This window comes from Tachypleus tridentatus, chromosome 10 (assembly GCF_004210375.1).
Source record: "Tachypleus tridentatus isolate NWPU-2018 chromosome 10, ASM421037v1, whole genome shotgun sequence".
Taxonomy (NCBI): domain Eukaryota; kingdom Metazoa; phylum Arthropoda; class Merostomata; order Xiphosura; family Limulidae; genus Tachypleus; species Tachypleus tridentatus.
In genome coordinates this window covers 101832264-101854674 of record NC_134834.1, presented here as the reverse complement: position 1 = coordinate 101854674, position 22411 = coordinate 101832264, and the positions used below count along the sequence as shown (strand labels likewise).

The following is a 22411-nucleotide window of genomic DNA, read 5'->3' as shown; positions in this document are numbered from 1 at the left end:
AACATGGCAGAATTGTCCAGCTGCAAAAGCAAGGTCTCTCCCAATGTGCCATCCGTTGGTAAGATTGGGCATAGTAAAACTGCTGTTGCAAATTTTTTAAAAGACCCTGAAGGATAGGGAATGAGAATTTCAAGTGATCGGCCCAAGAAAATTTCACCGGCGTTGAGCATGAGGATTCGACAGGTTGTCCGACAAGACACCAGCTGATTGTTGAACCAGATTAAGGCCCTTGCAGACGCAGAATGCAGCTTAAGAACAATAAGACGGCATGTATAAGAGAAAAGCTTTAAAAACCATAAACGTCTCCAAAGGCCACCCCTCCTTCCACACCATGAAACAGCTTGGTTAAATTTTTCTGAGAAGCACCAAACACAGGATGTAGAAAAGTGGATGAAGGTTTTGTTCTCTGATGAGAAAAAATTTAACCTGGATGGTCCAGGTGGCTTCCAATGTTACTGGCACAATAAGGATATCCCACCAGAGACATTTTTTACACGACAGTGGAGGAGGTTCCATCATGATCTGGGGTGCTTTCTCCTTCCATGGAACAATGGAGCTTCAGGTTATACAGGAGCGTCAAACAGCATCTGTCTACATTGGCATATTGGAGAGAGCATCCTTATTGACTTAAGGCCTTTGCTTGTGTAGAAATAACTGGATCTTTCAGCAGGACAATGCTGCAATTCACAATGCCTGCAGGACAAAGGACATTTTCATGGCGAACAACATGATTCTTTTGGACCATCCAGTGTGTTCGCCCTAACTGAACCCCATTGGAAATGTTTGGGGGTGGATGGAAGGGGAAGTCTATAGAAATAGACGTCAATTCCAAACAGTGCATGATCTTTGTGAAGCCATCTTCATCAATTGGAATAACATTTTAGCCAGTCTTCTGCAAACACTTATATTGACCATGCCAAAACGAATGTTTGAAGTTATTCGCAATGATGGTAGTGCAACTCACTACTGAGATCTCTTGTTAGGCATTTCCTACCCTGTTTAAGACTTCTTTTTGTATGGTGTTAAACTTTTGACCAGCTAGTATTTAGGCTAATTTCATAGTGTTCACATTTTCTCTATTAAATGCTAAAACGTTTTTTATTTGTATTTTCCCTTTTCTTATTTTAATCTTTCGAAGCTCTATTCAAATAAGTGGTTGTGTTTAACAATGCAAAATGCATATTTGTTCTTTATGTTCATTGGTCTTAAGATTTTGGCCAGCAGTGTATATATATATATGGTCATTCAACTACTTTGCAATGTTTACCAAGATTTATTCATAGGTTAATACTTCAGCACATGATGCACTGGTGAAGGACTTGGTAGCTTGGTTCAGAATGCCTGAGAAGATCAACATGGATCAGAGAGCTAACTTCAACAGCCAGCTCTTTTCTAACATACATAAACTATTTAGTATGATGAAGGTTCACATTTTGTTTCTTATCACCACTAGTAAGATGGTTTGATAGAATGAGTAGCACAGACTATCAAGTGTATTCTTGCTATGTTTGTTAATTTCAATTGGGATTACCACTTACCATTTATTATGATGGTATATTTCACAGCTAGGCAGAGACAAGCAGATTGTTTATCAAATGCATATTTTGAGGCAGGAAGTTTTGCTCCAAGTAGACATGATGTATACTTCTCTCTTTAGAGTAACTGTTCCATAGTCTCAACAAGCTTAAAGTACATGACGGTTAATGCACCTGAGTTTGTGTGTTTACAGCATGGAAAGGCCAACATGTAACAGAAAATGGTGCAATGACAATTTTGTAGAAGAATGAACATACAGGTGTGGAGACTGTGTGTGGTTATGTTACACAGCAGCATAGAAACTACTTGGTTTCAGAGAAAAATAACCTCACCTTGTGCTTTAATAGGTTAGTCCATCGAAATACCAGATATTGTATTCAAAGAACACTTAGAAATGGATCATACAAGAATGAATTTGCTTCACCAATAATCAGAGAAGAAGCCAACAAGCCAGAAGAGGATGACAGCACATCTAATCCCATTACAGTCTTGAAGACGAGGAAAGATGTGACTGACCTGACTGTTAAAAGTGAGAAAGATGAGCAAGTGTTAGATTGAGAGGTAAGAATGTTGATTGAAAATCTTAAATAGAAAGTGATGTTCCTTGCTTTCCAAGCTCTTGGGCATTATTGAAAGGTATAATTTATGCACTGAATTATGTAATTTTTACAAGTTAGGATTGCTATGTAGTTGAAAGACCAGTCACTGTAAGAAAATGGTGTTCCTTGCTTTACAAGCTGTTTGTTATATAGAAGGTGTAGTTTATTCACTGTATTGTGTGGTGGACATGTAGTTGAAAGACCAGTCACTGTAAGAAAGTGGTGGTCCTTGCTTTCCAAGCTATTTGGTTGTATTGGAAGGTATATTTTGTTTTTGATTACTACTCATTTATCTAAGTTAAGACAATTTAAGACAAGAGTAATTAGACTGAAAGGATTTTGTGACCCTGTTTTCTCATTTATCAAGCAGATTTTCTCTTTAAGAGATATCCATATGATAATTGCTTGATTAACAGAGCTAGAACAGCTCATGTTACGAGATGTATAGACCACTGGCAACATGAACAACCAAATGATTACTAGAAGTTTGAAACTGAGCTGAGCTCTGCAATCCTTGCTTTTCAAACTCTAGAGAGAGCTTTCAAGGAAGATTATTTTAGTATTATTCAGCTGGTCTAGCTAAGTAGTGAGAGATGTATGGATAATTTTCCATGACCTTCACTTGTTCATTGCTGGTACACATAGAAAGTATAGTTTTGCCACATGCAGTGCAGATTTTACATTTCTTCTGAACATATTTATACATATATGCTATAGTAACATCATGAATATTAACATTGACATGTGGGAATGTTATGTGAAAAGTATTAGTTCAGCTGAATTATGCTGGTGATAATGTATTTCATAATTCTTGAAAGAAAAAGTACATTGATGTAGCCTAGATGGTAGCGTGATGAGACTGCCTGCTTGTCATAGTATAAGTAGGTTTATAGAGTAATTTATACGGGAGCCAGAAACAGTGTTTAAACATATTAGTGCAGGTGAGAATGTGTAATGAAAATATATGTATATGATAGTACATGTTCATGAGTATTGTATATCATGGATGAATCAATTACACAAAGAACATGATGATATATGAATGAGAAAAAGGAATTGATGTGGATGTGATATGAGATTAACTTAATACTGATCTGTGAGGTATTATTTGAAGATATAGTGCACCTCTTCTTTCAACTAATGCTAAAATGAGTCAATTTAAGTTTTGATATTGAAATATATGGCAGGTAATGAATGTTCTTAATACAATAAGAGTAGCAGAGAATCAGCTATGTCTAAAAAAAAACCACAAATATACCTGTTGTTCTTCAGTAAGAATTATGGAAAATATTTCAATTGGATAGAATTGAAATATTAACTAGTGTTTGAAATTAATAGAAAATAACTGAAATTTGATAAAAAAAACTTTGTATATTCAATGTTTATTTACTTGTGATAGAATAGTTTCAGTCATATAGATTAAAATACTTTGTAAGCAGATAGTTTATGTAATACTTTCTTAACATTCTTACAAAATACAGCTATAACTCAGGTTGTAAATGTACTAGAGATGAAACTATAAACTACACCAAAGCTAATACTAAACTTGTAACTGAAAGATGTTCCTGTAGAAAGACAATTTAAATGTTACTTGATTCTAGCAGTCAAAAGTAAGGGTTTATATCACCTGACCTGAGTCAGCTCATGAAGGAACCAGTTTCTCAATCTTGACTCCCAATTTGTTCCTTCTGGAACATTTTATGTAAGAATCAGATAGTATTGGAACAAATAGTTCTTGGTTGAAGCCCAAACTGTGTTCATATGTGTTCTGTGTTTTATGTAAGAATCTAAATAAGATTATTGATTACTGCATGTAACACAGCTTAAAGGATTTATTTCCTTTACATCAATAATTGTAATTTTGACTTTATATTGTACATTTTGAAATTTATTCTTGTACTAAAGGGCATTTATGTATTGTAATTCATGGTTAACAGGTTGTGAGATCTGTATTACATCTAAGTGTTTACAGGGCCAAAAGAATGTTAATGCACTATGTGACCATGGAAGAAGTTTACATTTTTTTATTTTATTTTATAGTTGAATTCAATTATCAGCTTGAGGACAAGCTTGAAGTAGTGAAAAGTGTATATATATATATATACCATTGGTTTCTACCTTCTTTCTTAATATTGTATTAGTCTAAATTTATCAGTTATTCTTGAGTGTATGCAGTTTTCACATAACATATGGTCAAGAAATTAGTTAAACTAATGTCTTTCTAGCTACCTTTGTTCCTTGTCATTCTACTGAGGTCACATCTGTTCTGTCTATGGGAGGACTGACATAACTGTAATGCTGTAAATTGTGAAAGAATGTAGACAACATTCTCCTTATATGGTAGTTAAGATTGTATCTTGAGGCTATGTTCTTCCATATACACGAATGAGAATGACTGGTCACATTGTTAGCACTAGTCACTCTGAGTTGATCCAATGTTACATGCAATGTAAAAAAATGTTAAATTTAAATAGTGTGGCAGACGTTTTGGCTTGATTAGTATGGCAAAGGTACTTTATCCAAAAGTAGTGATTATCTCTTGGATATAAAATTAAACACAGACACTACTGTGTTTGTGTTAAGTCTGTTTTAATAAAAATTGTTCAATTGTAAATTACTTTGTGTTCAGTTTTGTAGCTTCATTGTCATGAATTCATTTACCCACATAATCATTACTAATTTGTAATAAATATCTTATTGGATTTCCTATTGTTAAGTGGACCTATCTCATTATGATAAGGCTAGCACGAGTTTACCTGAATATTTCACACTGTTACTGCATATGTTTAATACACCATATGTGAGAAAGAAATTACATTATCTGATATACTAGCCACAAGTGTATTAGCACTGACTTGTATGACAGAATAAGGAAGGTATTGTTGCTCACATCCTGTTTGATCTAAATATGAATAATCACTACAAGAGTTTTTATTAAAAATGTTTATGTTTTCTAAGTTGTTAAAAGTTCAATCAGATTATTTAGATATCACATCTAGCATGGATGTTAATACATACAACTGCTACCATATTCAGTTATTAGAAGTATTTATTGGTACCGTGTATGTTCATAGTTTAATATATTTCATCACTGCATTTATGTAAGTTTAAATAATTATTTTGTAGATGAGTGAAATGGTGATTTTCTAATGTGTTATTTAACATTTTAAAATCTTGTGTAGTTTTGAAGTGACTGAATGAACGAGCAGTTTCAGTTATATATAATTGGTTCAAACATAATTAAGCTTACAAAGACAACTGTCTCTATGTTTGTATTAATGTGTAGAACTAAGTGTTGAACCTCATAAGATATTACTGGTATTACAGCTTAAAGTATCATGGGCACTAGGGTTAACTAATCCTTATAGTTTACTGATGTACTAATTACTAGTTTTAAATTGTTTGTTATATGTTTATTTATTGGCTTTAACAGTGTATATATGTATATGTTTCACTTGAATAGGATAAAAGTGCATGCACCTTTTGCTTATAACTTCTCAATAATTAGTTGTTTTGAAAACATGATAAAATATGTAAAAGAAACAAATTGTTGGTTTCTGTAATTTGTTTTAATGATTGGACATATTCTTTAGGCACAATGACTGATATACTTGACGAAGAAAATGCAGAATTGAAAGAGAATGATAATTGCATTGAAAATGAGAATGTACATCAGAAGAAGGAAAGTAGAACTTGGAAGGAATCGTGTCATAATATTCCCACCACATCTCTAATAATCTTCCTGTTGTGTGTGATTTTAGTTATTATGTTTATGTCAATGTTGATATTTGCAGTGAAAACTGGTTCTTTTAAAAAACAAAAAGAATACTTCTGTGAAAGCCATGGCTGCTTAAAGGTTGCAGCTGCTTCTCTGTCAAGGATGAATGCATCTTATGATCCCTGTACTAATTTCTGGGATTATGCTTGTAATGGTTGGATGAAATTCCATAAGTTTAGAGATGGCAAAGGATCCAGAAGTGTAAAGGATGTAATGAGAGATCAAATCTTCCACCAGCTAAGATTCTTGATTGATTTGGTACCAGATAATACAGATGAGCAATCACCAGAAAGGAAAGTGAAGAAGTTCTATGGATCATGCATGAACACTGAAAACATAGAATTTACTTCATACAGAAACATGCAAAATAAAATATATGAGCTTGGTGGATGGAATATAATCCCAGGCACATGGTCACAGAAAAGGTGGAATAAAGACAGAATGATTGTGGAACTCCATCAAAAGTACAGAGTTAATGTGTTTTTCAAAATAGATGTGGGGCTAGATGACAGAAACCTTTCAGCCAACATCATTAAGGTATGTATCCTCAAGTGTAACAAAGAGTAAAAACTTTTGTATTTTTTAATTTAGTCATCTGTAGAGGTCAATATGTAAATATGGTTCTGTGTTTTATGTAAATATAGAATAATAATTTTTTTGTTTACCATGATTGTTGTTAATGGATAGTTTCCAGATTGCGCAACATCTTCAGTTATAAACTTGTCTGATGGGCTTAGTATTGAATAATAGGATTCATCAACACTGGATGTAATTGATATAAATTTGTCTCACATATTGTTATACATTGTTCATTACTTTTGTTCTAAAATACTTGTAATCAGAAACAAACCCATTTCCAATATTTTACTTATTTAAAAAAAACAAACCCTTGTCATGATAAAACTGGCTTTTATTTTTACACTGTAGTTTCAGAATTTGTAAATATTTATTTTTCTTTTTATTTAACTATTATCTTTAACTTTGGCTAAGTGGTACTAATGTAATTATAACCATACCTTCATCTAATGTTGTGATTTTGACAAAGATTTACTGATACCAAACTGTGTAAAATACTGTAAACCTAAAATTATGGTTAGCTTATAATGATGTTTCAGTAGTTCATTATCTTTACCATGATTTGTAAAAAGCTCATTACCTTTACCATAATGTTTCAGTAGTTCATTATCTTTACCATGATTTGTAAAAAGCTCATTACCTTTACCATAATGTTTCAGTAGCTTATTACCTTTACCATGATGTTTCAATAGTTCACTACCTTTACCTTGATGTATCAGTAGTTCATTAGCTTTACCATGATGTTTCAGTAGTTCATTAGCTTTACCATGATGTTTCAGTAGTTCATTAGCTTTACCATGATGTTTCAGTAGTTCATTACATTTATCATGATGTATCAGTAGTTCATTAGATTTACCATGATTTTTCAATAGTTCACTACCTTTACCTTGATGTATCAGTAGTTCATTAGCTTTACCATGATGTTTCAGTAGTTCATTACATTTATCATGATGTATCAGTAGTTCATTAGCTTTACCATGATTTTTCAATAGTTCGCTACTTTTACCTTGATGTATCAGTAGTTCATTAGCTTTACCATGATTTTTCAATAGTTCACTACTTTTACCTTGATGTATCAGTAGTTCATTAGCTTTACTATGATGTTTCAGTAGTTCATTAGCTTTACCATGATTTTTCAATGTGTTTTTAGCTTTACTATGATGTTTTAATAGTTCATTAGCTTTACCACGATGTTTCAATAGTTCATTAGCTTTACCATGATTTTTCAATGTGTTTTTAGCTTTACCACGATGTTTCAATAGTTCATTAGCTTTAACATTATGTTTCAATAGTTCATTAGCTTTATCATGATGCTTCATATAAATTTTCAAAAGTAGAAATAATAATTATAACTGTATTTGAGTGATTTTTAATTTAAAAATATTTTACAAAAGATATAGTGTCACTTTATAACATTTATCGAGTGAAATTCACAAAGAAAGTGAAATAATGCTCAAACTTAGATTTTGGCACAAGTTAGAAGAGTCTCCTGTAAATAACTCACACAAAGTTTTTTAGCTTTTTCTGCCCATCCTATAACACGTTTCTCTTTACTAAGAAACTATAATCCTTGAGAATGTACTTCCAAGTCTTATTTCCCTGTTGAATTTCTTTCCCTATTTGAGGGTTTATTATTTCTATCCATTTATGTGTCAGCATACTGTTTAAACAACTTAAGAACAAGCCACTTTACATTCATTGGAAGGTTTTCCAACATGACTGCATCAGGTTTACTGGGACCACTTTCACGAGCAGACCTGTTTACCACTTTGATCTTTATCTTTTTTTTTTTCATTTTGTCCAAAGTTTTACCTTTTGCTTCCTTATATCACTTCTTCAGAACCTTTGTCTTACATCTTATATTTATGGTATTTTTTTTGGGACTATTTTTAAGCTCATTCAGCTCTTCAACATTCATCTCTTTTCACTTTTGTTTCTTTCCCTGGGGATGATGTTTTTCATTGTATACAGACTTTTGGGATCACCTCTTCTTTTTCTTGTCCTCTTACTATCCAAGGGTTCCACCTTTTATGTGGTTGGCCATCATAAGTATTGAAGGTGTTTTGTTTCTGAAGCTATCCCTTAGTTTTGGTCCATTTAGAGCTCTACTCTTCTCTTAATTCCATTGCCTGTGTTTGAAGATCTCCAGTTCTTCTAATTAAGTCTTTTGGGTTCTTTCTCATTACATATATGGGTTTCTATGTCCATGGTGAGCATAGCAAAAATAACTATTTGTATTTGCTTTTTGCTTAACAACAAATAGACCCATGACCACACCTTTCCACTGCTTCTGTTCTGGTGGGGTGCAGTTCCAGTTCTGATCAATTTGTGGTATGTGGTCTCCAGGGGCAAGGTTTCTTTGTCATTGCAACCTGAATCTGGTGGCTACTGTGCATCATTTCTGGCTTATCTCTCAGGTCTTCTTATCATGATTTCTTCAGACACCTCTAACAGGGAGGCACTTGCTTCCAGCACTTCTGTTTTCATGTCTTTAGACTTTCTTTTTAAATCAATGATATTACCATGTTCAGTTGTCAATCTATAACAGGGATGGCCAACTTTTGCTGATGTGCTAGTTTCTTACCTAGACTAGCCTGTGGGTTAAAAATATAAGACTTGGTAAAGTACACTCAGAACATTTGCATAATTTAAATTTTAATTTTTACTGTGTACTGTCAGCCCTCAATTAATTATATGGCTTTGAATAAATAGTTGAGTTAACATTTTAAGAAAATTATCAGAACTTTCTTGGAACTAGTTTCCATGGTAACACTTTCATTTTCTGTTTTCATTTTTACCAATTTGGCCAAAATAAAATATGATTGAAAAAAAAGGACCTAATAAAATACCTTTGATGGTTTTATCTGGCTCACAGGCCACCAGTTGGTCATCTGTGATCTACAGTGTTATAGGTGTTGTTCTTTTCCACTGAGTGTTTTTCCATCTGGTGTTTTCAGTGAACTTGTTCCCAAAGTGAAGGCCTGGAATGGCCAGGTGGTTAGTGTATTTGACTTGCAATTTGAGGGTTGCAGGTTTGACTCCCTGTACTACCAAACATGCTTGCCATTTCAGCCATGGTGGCATGATAATGTGATGGCCAGTCACACTATTTATTGATAAAAGAGTAGCCCAAGAGTTGAAGGTTGATGGTAATGTCTGGTTGCCTTCTCTTTAGCCTTACGCTGTTCAATTATGGATGGCTAGCACAGATAGCCCTTGTGTAGCTTTGTGTGAAATTCACAACAAACAAACTCACAGTGGGCATCCTATTATCACTGCCTGCCCACCCACCCCTACTTGTTTGGTGTCTGGTCCCAGACTCTGTAGCTCTGGTTGAGGATGCTGTGTGTCTGGTGTGGTTCAACTTCCTTTCATATACTTCAGACATATTCCTTTCCTTGTCCCTTATTGGAGCCATCACTCACTTTTGTCTTGGCCTTCTGCTACACTTTTTAGTGTATGGATAGATTCATCTTCTTTCCTGATTTCCCCTAGCTTTGATTTGCTTAATAGAATGTTTGAATGTCATTATTTACCTCTCTGTAATTTTTCCTAAGCTGAGTCTTGTGTTCTGTACATTCTACTCATTGTCACTTCACTTGTACAGGGTCCCTTTTAAGACTTTTCTTGCCATGAGATTCCTTTTCTGTAGTTACTTACATAGTTACCATTGTACTTTTGTGTTATATATTCCTTTTGACCAGTTTCTTCTTGCATTTTATCCCATCAGATTCTTCATCTCTCTCATTCTCTCATTGCTACTGCTGCTGGCCAATATCATTACAGTTGACATGGGGACTACATACCATAACTTTGTTATCCATTTTCTTTGCCATCTGGCTGTGTGGTCTTCCAGGAGTCTCTGCCTACCTTTGTTTGCCATCATACAATCTAATCACCATTTTTGGACAGGTTAGTGCATATTCTTTTGTTGTCACCAGGATACATTTTTTTCTCAAAACTCTGCATCAAGTGAGGAAGAGATAAAGCACTTGTGCCAGCTAACAGTGCTCTAGGTATTCTTACTTTTGAGTTTAAACATTCTACAAGACCATTTGAGGTATCACCATGGCATGTTATGATAATTGTTTACCACATGATTCAGACCATACCTATTCCAAGGACTATCATAGAAAATCCACATGCTCCCATCATACTGCCACCTAGATGTAGGTTCCCAGGTGGTCTGGTGTTAGATCAGCATAGGACTAGCCCATACATGTTCCTATCCTACTGCTATCTGGATGTTGGTTCCTTGGAGGCCTTCTGTTAAATTGATGTAAGACCAACCCACACAAGTCCTAATACGTATTGTTGGTAGGGGTTCTCCTCCTACTGTGGACTGGATGAATACTGATGCTGCCTGGTTTTGGAACCATCCACACTTGCATTTCCTTTTCCCACCATTTCCTGGATTTCAGGATTCTAGGCATCTTGGTGTTGGGTATATACTGGGTCTGTACACTTACTCCCTACTAGGGTTGTGGGAACAAAAGTTACCTTTCACTTCTGCATCCAGGTCATGAGGGGAAGATGGTTGGGACTCTTCTCCTACTACGTACTGGAAGGGATATACTCTAGTTTTGGACTGGAGTTGATCCACCAACTACCTGCATTCATCTTCTGTTGAGATGAGTCTTTAAAACAATTTGTGTTCTCTTCTTGCTCACACAATGACTTGTTTTGCCTTCTTCACACAGCTGATGTAAGTCCAAGAGTCTGACAGTAGAGTTGTGGTGAGATACATAAATGGTACACCACCCACAGAGAGTGTCAGTTATCTGATGACAGAGTTGAGAATAACACATACTAAAGATTTCAGTGCCCTCCTCTTACAGCTGGAGTCAGTCATGTAGGTTTGATGGTAGAGTTGAGGTGAGCACTTGATACAATCTAAACATGTCCCAATCACATTATATGTAATGGCTCTGGGACTTCTTGTGTGCAGTCTTCAGACAGTCAGATTTTTACTGGGCACAAACACATGACACTTAAGATTTCCTTTCTTCTTCCTACCTTCCAATCTGGGTAATGAGTGTAACCTGGAAGAATTGTGGTCTCCCTCCAAGTGTGCTTGTCTGGAGTCCCTGCCATTGGGTAATGCACTCCATTGGTTTCCTTCAGGCATTTTCTGAAAGGAGCTCATCCAGGTAACTTCTGCATTGGTCTCTCCACTATATGAATGTGGGATTCTAGTTTTCTGTATGCAGATTTGCGTATCACCTCAGAAGTGAACACTTTCTTTACCTGATACTGTAGATCTAACAGGTATTTACACTTTACTCACTTTCCACCATTCCTCCATACATCCAATGCAACTGAGTAATCCATGCTTCTTCATAGGATGAATATCACAAGAACAAAAACATAGAGGGAGCTATTGTGCAGGAAGGCCATGTTGCCATCTTGTTGGTGGAGGGGTTTCTGCTGTATAATAATGTCATTATGCAGTAGTACAAATCTCAAGAAATATTGGGAGTTGTCTAAAGGCTAATGATATGCAAACCTGTAAGTCAGGTGTATAAGGAAGATAGCCTTCTGTGTGATGAGATGAGTATTTATCACAAATACCTTTTCAGGTCAGGAAAATGTTAACTGATTTAACCACTCTGTTGTTACTGTTGATGAGGTTCTAGTCCTCACATTAGAAGCTTGATGTGTCTAATTTATTATTACTGTTCATCAGATTCTAGCTCTCACACTAGATGCTTGATGTGTCCATTTTGTTATTACTGTTTATTAGGTACTGGTTCTTACATCAGAAGCTTGATATGTCCACCTTGTTATTACTGTTCATCAGATACTGTTGATTTTATACTAGAAGCTTGATTTTGTTGTTAGTGTTCATCAGATACTGTTGATTGAGTACATATTTGAATTTCACTAAGCTGCAAAAAAGTTAGTGAGATTTATGAAACTGGCATTTGGCTTTCAAAATATTTTCAATGTTCGGTTTTGAATTGCTGCATCCAATCATTAAAATTGCTCTCAAATGTCCATCAGTCAACCTTGACTGATGTACCAACTTCGGTTTTGAATTGCTGCATCCAATCATTAAAATTGCTCTCAAATGTTCATCAGTCAACCTTGACTGATGTACCAACTTCACACACTTCATTTTTGAAAATGCTTGTTCACAGACATTAGTTGTTCCGAACACTGATGCCATACCAGATGCGATATGCTTCAAGCTTTGGAAAATCATCTTCAGGTATGCAGTTGTAAAAGTCAGTAAGTTGCCCCTCTCTATGTTTTGCTTTCAACAAGTCATTTCCTTGCAAATTGATGACCTCCAGCTGAAGTTCCACTGGCACGTCATCAATGACACAATCAAAAGGATTCTGAAAAAGGAAAATGTCACTTATTTAAATCACCAATAATCTTTTTCTGAAACTCCAAGTTAACATCTTCTGTGATTCCAGCATGAAACTCATTGAAACACTGAAAATAAGAGAGGTTTCCTCCTTCCAAATGTGCTTCAAACAATGACATGTTTCTACAAATTCCTTTAATGATTCTATAGAGATCACAGACAAGGTTATTCTTCCCCTGAAGTTTCCAGTTCAATTCATTCATGTGGGATGTGATGTCAACCAAAAATGACAACTTTGACAACCAGGTTGGATCTGACAGAAGTGGATCTGCTCTCTGTACAACCAAAGTTGCTCAAAGGCTGATACTTTCAAAGATATTGGCTTTTTCAGAACACAGCTCATTTGCTGCTTCCATCATACACTCTTTGATGAAGTTGCCGTCAGTAAAATGTTTTCCTCGCTCTGCCATCCTATGCACTATTTTGTAACTTGTATGAGTGACAGATTCATTTTCAGCAAACTTTCTCGTGAAGAGATTCTTTTGAGATTCAAAAACACGTTTCATGGATTCAAATTTCTCAGAACGGAACTTTCCTGAAAATTTCAAATATGTTGATAGATATTTTGTTTCATAGTGATGCCAAAGATTGTACTCTTTCAAAATGGCAACACTTTCGGTGAATATCACACAAGTAGCTTTCTGGTTTTCACAAAGAAGTACTTTTCTCCCCATTCTTCACGACACTCAGAGTCCACTTTTCTTCTTTTAAAAGCAGCCAAAACGATTGGTGAAAAAAAACAGGATCTGAAGATGAAAAACACAGAACGCTGTTTGAATAGTATTGTACTGGTCCAAGAATGCACAAACAAAATATATTGAAATGTACATTTGCCACATCACTTACCTAAGAACAAGTTATTACTGAGAGAAATGAGCTTGCTGAAGCGGTAACCCTAGGCCGCTGAATTTACAAGATGAGTCGATAGGACGAGGGTTAAGTCTGTACTTGTTTTTGATATCCTAATGCCTTCATAGATACATGCCTCGAAATGAATAAACGGGCAGCAAGGATGAAAGAAGAATTTTTCTATTGGTTAAAAATGCACGTGACAGCCTTGTTTCTTTTTGTCATAACATCTTGTGTTTGCCAGCTTAAAGCGATCATCGGTGTGATTTATTTTGTTATGACAGTCAGATATTTGATGAAATGTTAGTTACTTTTTATATCCAAGCGGCTAGCTGCTGACGGACCGGACAAAATGATCTTGAGGGCCTATGTGGCCCATGGGCCATAGTTTGGTGACCCCTGCACTAGAGCTTGATGTGTCCATCTTGTTATTCCTGTTAATGAGGTTCTAACTCTTACATTAGAAGCTTGATGTATCCATTTTGTTATTACTGTTTATCAGGTACTGGTTCTTACATCAGAAGCTTGATATGTTCACCTTGTTATTACTGTTCATCAGATACTGTTGATTTTATACTAGAAACTTGATGTGTCCATTTTGTTGTTAGTGTTCATCAGATAATGTTGATTTTATACTAGAAGCTTGACGTGTCCATTTTGTTGTTAGTGTTCATCAGATACTGTTGATTTTATACTAAAAGCTTGACGTGTCCATTTTGTTGTTAGTGTTCATCAGATACTGTTGATTTTTACTTGAAGCTTAACGTGTCCATTTTGTTGTTAGTGTTCATCAGATACTGTTGATTTTATACTAGAAGCTTGACGTGTCCATTTTGTTGTTAGTGTTCATCAGATACTGTTGATTTTATACCAGAAGCTTGACGTGTCCATTTTGTTGTTAGTGTTCATCAGATACTGTTGATTTTATACTAAAAGCTTGATGTGTCCATTTTGTTGTTAGTGTTCATCAGATACTGTTGATTTTATACTAGAAGCTTGACGTGTCCATTTTGTTGTTAGTGCTCATCAGATACTGTTGATTTTATACTAGAAGCTTGACGTGTCCATTTTGTTGTTAGTGTTCATCAGATACTGTTGATTTTATACTAAAAGCTTGATGTGCCCATTTTGTTGTTAGTGTTCAACAGATACTGTTGATTTTATACTAGAAGCTTGATGTGTCCATTTTGTTGTTAGTGTTCATCAGATACTGTTGATTTTATACTAGAAGCTTGATGTGTCCATTTTGTTGTTAGTGTTCATCAGATACTGTTGATTTTATACTAAAAGCTTGACGTGTCCATTTTGTTGTTAGTGTTCATCAGATACTGTTGATTTTATACTAAAAGCTTGACGTGTCCATTTTGTTGTTAGTGTTCATCAGATACTGTTGATTTTATACTAGAAGCTTGACGTGTCCATTTTGTTGTTAGTGTTCATCAGATACTGTTGATTTTATACTAGAAGCTTGATGTGTCCATTTTGTTGTTAGTGTTCATCAGATACTGTTGATTTTATACTAAAAGCTTGACGTGTCCATTTTGTTGTTTGTGTTCATCAAATACTGTTGATTTTATACTAGAAGCTTGATGTGTCCATTTTGTTGTTAGTGTTCATCAGATACTGTTGTTCTTATACTAGAAGCTTGATGTGTCCACTTTGTTTTAATTGTTCATCAGATACTAGTTCTTACACTAGAAGCTTGATGTATTCATTTTTTTTGTACTGTTTATCAGGTGCTGGTTCTTACACTAGAAGCTTTATGTATTCACCTCGTTATTACTGTTATTCAGATACTAGTTTTTACACTAAACATTTGTTATTACTGTTCATCTGATGATACTTCTTACACTAAACACTTGATGTATTTACTTTGTTATTACTGTTAGTCAGGTACTAGTTCTTACACTAAACACATGATGTGTCTACTTTGTTATTACTGTTAATCAGATATTAGTTCTTACACTAAACACTTGATGTGTCTACTTTGTTATTATTGTTAATCAGATCCTAGTTCTTACACTAAACACTTGATGTGTCTACTTTGTTATTACTGTTAATCAGATACTAGTTCTTACACTAAACACTTGATGTGTCTACTTTGTTATTATTGTCAATCAGATCCTAGTTCTTACACTAAACATTTGATGTGTCTACTTTGTTATTACTGTTAATCAGATACTAGTTCTTACACTAAACACTTGATGTGTCTACTTTGTTATTATTGTTAATCAGATCCTATTTTTTACACTAAACACTTGATGTGTCTACTTTGTTATTATTGTTAATCAGATCCTAGTTCTTATACTAAAAACTTGATGTGTCTACTTTGTTATTATTGTTAATCAGATACTAGTTCTTACACTAAACACTTGATGTGTCTACTTTGTTATTATTGTTAATCAGATCCTAGTTCTTATACTAAATACTTGATGTGTCTACTTTGTTATTATTGTTAATCAGATCCTAGTTCTTATACTAAACACTTGATGTATCTACTTTGTTATTACTGTTAATCAGATACTAGTTCTTACACTAAACACTTGATGTGTCTACTTTGTTATTATTGTTAATCAGATCCTAGTTCTTACACTAAACACTTGATGTGTCTACTTTGTTATTATTGTTAATCAGATCCTAGTTCTTATACTAAAAACTTGATGTGTCTACTTTGTTATTATTGTTAATCAGATCCTAGTTCTTATACTAAAAACTTGATGTGTCTACTTTGATATTATTGTTAATCAGATCCTAGTTCTTATACTAAAAACTTGATGTGTCTACTTTGTTATTACTGTTAATCAGATACTAGTTCTGATACTAAAAACTTGATGTGTCTACTTTGTTATTATTGTTAATCAGATCCTAGTTCTTATACTAAAAACTTGATGTGTCTACTTTGTTATTATTGTTAATCAGATCCTAGTTCTTACACTAAACACTTGATGTATCTACTTTGTTATTATTGTTAATCAGATCCTAGTTCTTATACTAAAAACTTGATGTGTCTACTTTGTTATTATTGTTAATCAGATCCTAGTTCTTATACTAAAAACTTGATGTGTCTACTTTGTTATTATTGTTAATCAGATCCTAGTTCTTATACTAAAAACTTGATGTGTCTACTTTGTTATTACTGTTAATCAGATACTCGTTCTGATACTAAACACTTGATGTGTCTACTTTGTTATTATTGTTAATCAGATACTAGTTCTGATACAAAACACTTGATGTGTCTACTTTGTTATTACTGTTAATCAGATCCTAGTTCTGATACTAAACACTTGATGTGTCTACTTTGTTATTACTGTTAATCAGATACCAGTTCTTATACTAAACTCTTGATGTATCTACTTTGTTATTATTGTTAATCAGATACTAGTTCTTATAGTAAAAACTTGAAGTGTCTACTTTGTTATTATTGTTAATCAGATACTAGTTCTTACACCAAACACTTGATGTGTCTACTTTGTTATTATTGTTAGTCAGATCCTAGTTCTGATACTAAACACTTGATGTGTCTACTTTGTTATTACTGTTAATCAGATACTAGTTCTTATACTGAAAACTTGATATGTCTACTTTGTTATTACTATTGATCTGATGCTAGTTGCTTACTAGAAGCTTGACATGCAAAACTCTGTATGAATTGGTAAAATGAAATAATAGTTTTATTTTTATAAACGTGTATATGAATTGTGTTACAAACATTTTTAATATTAATTTGAAGTAAATCTAGATCATTGTATCTGGTGTATTATGCATTTTTATTGAATCTGGTAATTTGCAGTGAGTAAACAGACCTCAATGTTAGGGACCTATGCTCTGTCCTTAAATTTGTAGAAAACAACCTTGCATCACCAGACATTCAATATAATGTATACTAGCTGACTTGCAATGGAAAATGCAAACCAAGATGTTTTTCAGAGTGAGTATCTGTAATATAATGTACTAAAGTAACTTACACTTCATGCTCTTGTGTTCATGTTGTGTCACAGTTCATGAAGTTCTCTAACTCATATTAACTTCATAATTTGATGTTATAGATAGAGCCGGCAAACATTGGACTACCAGATCCAAGCTACTACCACAGTCCTAATGAGGATCAGGTGAGGCTTTGTATTAATATTAGGATAGTACCAGAAATGTCTTGATGAGGATCAGGTGAGGCTTTGTATTAATATTAGGATAGTACCAGAAATGTCTTGATGAGGATCAGGTGAGGCTTTGTATTAATATTAGGATAGTACTAGCAGTGTCTTGATGAGGATCAAGTGAGGCTTGTATTAATATTAGGATAGTACTAGCAGTGTCTGGATGAGGATCAAGTGAGGTTTGTATTAATATTAGGATAGTACTAGCAGTGTCTTGATGAGGATCAAGTGAGGCTTGTATTAATATTAGGATAGTACTAGCAGTGTCTTGATGAGGATCAAGTGAAGTTTGTGTTAATATTAGGATAGTACTAGCAGTGTCTTGATGAGGATCAAGTGAGGTTTGTATTAATATTAGGATAGTACTAGCAGTGTCTTGATGAGGATCAAGTGAGGCTTGTATTAATATTAGGATAGTACTAGCAGTGTCTTGATGAGGATCAAGTGAGGTTTGTGTATAATATTAGTATAGTACTAGCAGTGTCTTGATGAGGATCAAGTGAGGCTTGTATTAATATTAGGATAGTACTAGCAGTGTCTTGATGAGGATCAAGTGAGGCTTGTATTAATATTAGGATAGTACTAGCAGTGTCTTGATGAGGATCAAGTGAGGTTTGTGTATTAATATTAGTATAGTACTAGCAGTGTCTTGATGAGGATCAAGTGAGGCTTGTATTAATATTAGGATAGTACTAGCAGTGTCTTGATGAGGATCAAGTGAGGTTTGTATTAATATTAGGATAGTACTAGCAGTGTCTTGATGAGGATCAAGTGAAGTTTGTGTTAATATTAGGATAGTACTAGCAGTGTCTTGATGAGGATCAAGTGAGGTTTGTATTAATATTAGGATAGTACTAGCAGTGTCTTGATGAGGATCAAGTGAAGTTTGTGTTAATATTAGGATAGTACTAGCAGTGTCTTGATGAGGATCAAGTGAAGTTTGTATTAATATTAGGATAGTACTAGCAGTGTCTTGATGAGGATCAAGTGAAGTTTGTATTAATATTAGGATAGTACTAGCAGTGTCTTGATGAGGATCAAGTGAGGTTTGTATTAATATTAGGATAGTACTAGCAGTGTCTTGATGAGGATCAAGTGAGGTTTGTATTAATATTAGGATAGTACTAGCAGTGTCTTGATGAGGATCAAGTGAGGTTTGTATTAATATTAGGATAATACTAGCAGTGTCTTGATGAGGATCAAGTGAGGTTTGTGTTAATATTAGGATAGTACTAGCAGTGTCTTGATGAGGATCAAGTGAGGTTTGTATTAATATTAGGATAGTACTAGCAGTGTCTTGATGAGGATCAAGTGAGGTTTGTGTTAATATTAGGATAGTACTAGCAGTGTCTTGATGAGGATCAAGTGAGGTTTGTATTAATATTAGGATAGTACTAGCAGTGTCTTGATGAGGATCAAGTGAGGTTTGTGTTAATATTAGGATAGTACTAGCAGTGTCTTGATGAGGATCAAGTGAGGCTTGTATTAATATTAGGATAGTACTAGCAGTGTCTGGATGAGGATCAAGTGAGGTTTGTATTAATATTAGGATAGTACTAGCAGTGTCTTGATGAGGATCAAGTGAAGTTTGTGTTAATATTAGGATAGTACTAGCAGTGTCTTGATGAGGATCAAGTGAGGTTTGTATTAATATTAGGATAGTACTAGCAGTGTCTTGATGAGGATCAAGTGAGGTTTGTGTTAATATTAGGATAGTACTAGCAGTGTCTTGATGAGGATCAAGTGAAGCTTGTGTGTTAATATTAGATAGTACTAGCAGTGTCTTGATGAGGATCAAGTGAAGTTTGTATTAATATTAGGATAGTACTAGCAGTGTCTTGATGAGGATCAAGTGAGGTTTTTGTATTAATATTAGGATAGTACTAGCAGTGTCTTGATGAGGATCAAGTGAGGTTTGTATTAATATTAGGATAGTACTAGCAGTGTCTTGATGAGGATCAAGTGAGGTTTGTGTTAATATTAGGATAGTACTAGCAGTGTCTTGATGAGGATCAAGTGAGGTTTGTGTTAATATTAGGATAGTACTAGCGGTGTCTTGATGAGGATCAAGTGAGGCTTGTGTGTTAATATTAGGATAGTACTAACAGTGTCTTGATGAGGATCAAGTGAGGTTTGTGTTAATATTAGGATAGTACTAGCAGTGTCTTGATGAGGATCAAGTTAGGTTTGTATTAATATTAGGATAGTACTAGCAGTGTCTTGAGGATCAAGTGAGGTTTGTGTGTTAATATTAGGATAGTACTAGCAGTGTCATGATGAGGATCAAGTGAAGTTTGTATTAATATTAGGATAGTACTAGCAGTGTCTTGATGAGGATCAAGTGAGGTTTGTGTGTTAATATTAGGATAGTACTAGCAGTGTCTTGATGAGGATCAAGTGAAGTTTGTATTAATATTAGGATAGTACTAGCAGTGTCTTGATGAGGATCAAGTGTAGTTTGTATTAATATTAGGATAGTACCAGCAATATCTTGATGAGGATCAAGTGAGGTTTGTGTTAATATTAGGTTAGTACTAGCAGTGTCTTGATGAGGATCAAGTGAGGTTTGTGTTAATATTAGGTTGTAATGACAATCAGGTGAGGCTTTGCATTAATATCAGCATATTACCAATGTCCTGATGTGGATCACTGTATCATCTCATTTCAGAGTCATGTGTTTTAAGCTTCATAAAAATGATACTAGACTATCAAAGTGTGAAGTGATAAACCTTGAAGTTGTATGAATATGGGGTTTTCATAATTGCCAATGTTTGAGATCACTTGAACTAATCTGTCAGGTGTAAAAAACATTTTTGTACTTTTTCTCTTCATTTCTGGTTTATAATTTTAAAGAGGATTTTCACCCTGTTTGAATTTTTTTATGAGTTGCATTTACTTAAGAAACTTTGGTTTAATTGAAAATCAGACAAATTAATTCATCGATACTAATGGTTAATAATATATTGGTGCTAGCTTCCAGTAATTAATCAAAGTATACAAAAAAAAGCTATAATTTTATTGTCTATGTATATATACAGAAAACTGCTAATATATTGTTTTCTTCAAGATAATCAGAGCATATAAGAAATTCATTCAGGAGCTAGCCAACGAATTTAGTTGTAAACCAGGACATGCTTACCATTTTTCAGAAAAAATATTCCAGTTTGAAAAAGAAATTGCCAAGGTGGGTCCAGAGATTTAACTTAAACTAAATTTAGAATAAGCATGACATATTGAGAAGCAAGTAGCAAAACTAATAATATAATGAGTGTGTATATTTTACTTTTTTGTACTAATACTAACATGCTTGAAGATATTGGGTTATACTATCACCAGTCAGGCAGTAAAAAGCTGGGTATAGCAAAGAAATTTTTCTATGATCATTCAAATGTATGTTTTTATTGAGTAATCTCAAGCTAGTGGAATTTATCTTTTCCATATGGTCAGGAAATGAGGATGAGTGTTCCTAATTCTAGAATGGATGAATTCAGTTTCTTCGGGTTGAGTAAGGTGTATAGGATTCTGTCATTTTGAGTTTGGATGTTACCATTCAGATGTTGAGTAAGGTATATAGGATTCTGTCATTTTGAGTTTGGATGTTACCATTCGCACGTTGAGTAAGGTGTATAGGATTCTGTCATTTTCAGTTTGGATGTTACCATTTAGATGTTGAGTAAGGTATATAGGATTCTGTCATTTTGAGTTTGGATGTTACCATTCAGATGTTGAGTAAGGTATATAGGATTCTGTCATTTTGAGTTTGCGTGTTACCATTCAGATGTTGAGTAAGGTATATAGGATTCTGTCATTTTGAGTTTGCGTGTTACCATTCGAACGTTGAGTAAGGTGTATAGGATTCTGTCATTTTGAGTTTGCGTGTTACCATTCAAATGTTGAGTAAGGTATATAGGATTCTGTCATTTTGAGTTTGGATGTTACCATTCAGAATTTTTCAGGTTGAAGAGAGAATTTGTCCTCTTTGTTCTTGCTTACCTTCTTGTTGTGATTGGCTTAAAATACATTACCCTATAGTTACAGATTAGAATCCACTCACAAGTGTAATCATATTGTGGTCCAAATGCCCTAACTACTGATGTGGGATTTTTGGGGGCATGGCTATATAATTCTAGCCATGAGCAATGGGACCTTGGCTGTCTGGTTGGAGTGAAGTAGTGATGCCAGATCACATAAAGTTCTACATGCAGTTCATGGATTAAATTCTGGGCAAAAAACATACCTGTTCTGGATATTGTACAGTTCCCCAAGTAGGCTGCTAATTTTCTGTTGGAACAGCCATGATATGTGTAGTAGCATTCTGTATGGATGATGCTTTCACTGTCCCCTTTTTCTTATTAGTGTGGGGCTCCAGCTGTAGTATGTTTTGAAAGTTAGCATTTTCTTAAAATGAAAATGAATTTCCAATAATCCTTACCTCCATTCACTCTCTGCCACCTTTCCTTCCCACTAAGAGCCAGCATCAGAGATTGCAGATTGGGCCAGTGATAATGTTATCTGAAGGAAAACCTTATATACATTACAAGGGCAA

The 22411-nt window shown here is 34.3% G+C and overlaps 1 protein-coding gene across 1 annotated transcript in view; it reads left to right on the top strand.

Moving 5' to 3' along the window:
• The first annotated feature begins 4176 nt into the window (after positions 1–4176).
• LOC143229976 (endothelin-converting enzyme 1-like) overlaps positions 4177–22411 on the top strand; it is an 87983-nt gene continuing 69748 nt past the window's right edge. Inside the window, exons 1-4 of the mRNA XM_076462887.1 lie at positions 4177–4220; positions 5729–6450; positions 17758–17820; positions 20933–21049. Of these exons, the coding sequence (XP_076319002.1) occupies positions 5734–6450; positions 17758–17820; positions 20933–21049 (897 nt within the window). The 5' untranslated portion in view covers positions 4177–4220; positions 5729–5733. The remainder of the gene's footprint in view (positions 4221–5728; positions 6451–17757; positions 17821–20932; positions 21050–22411) is intronic.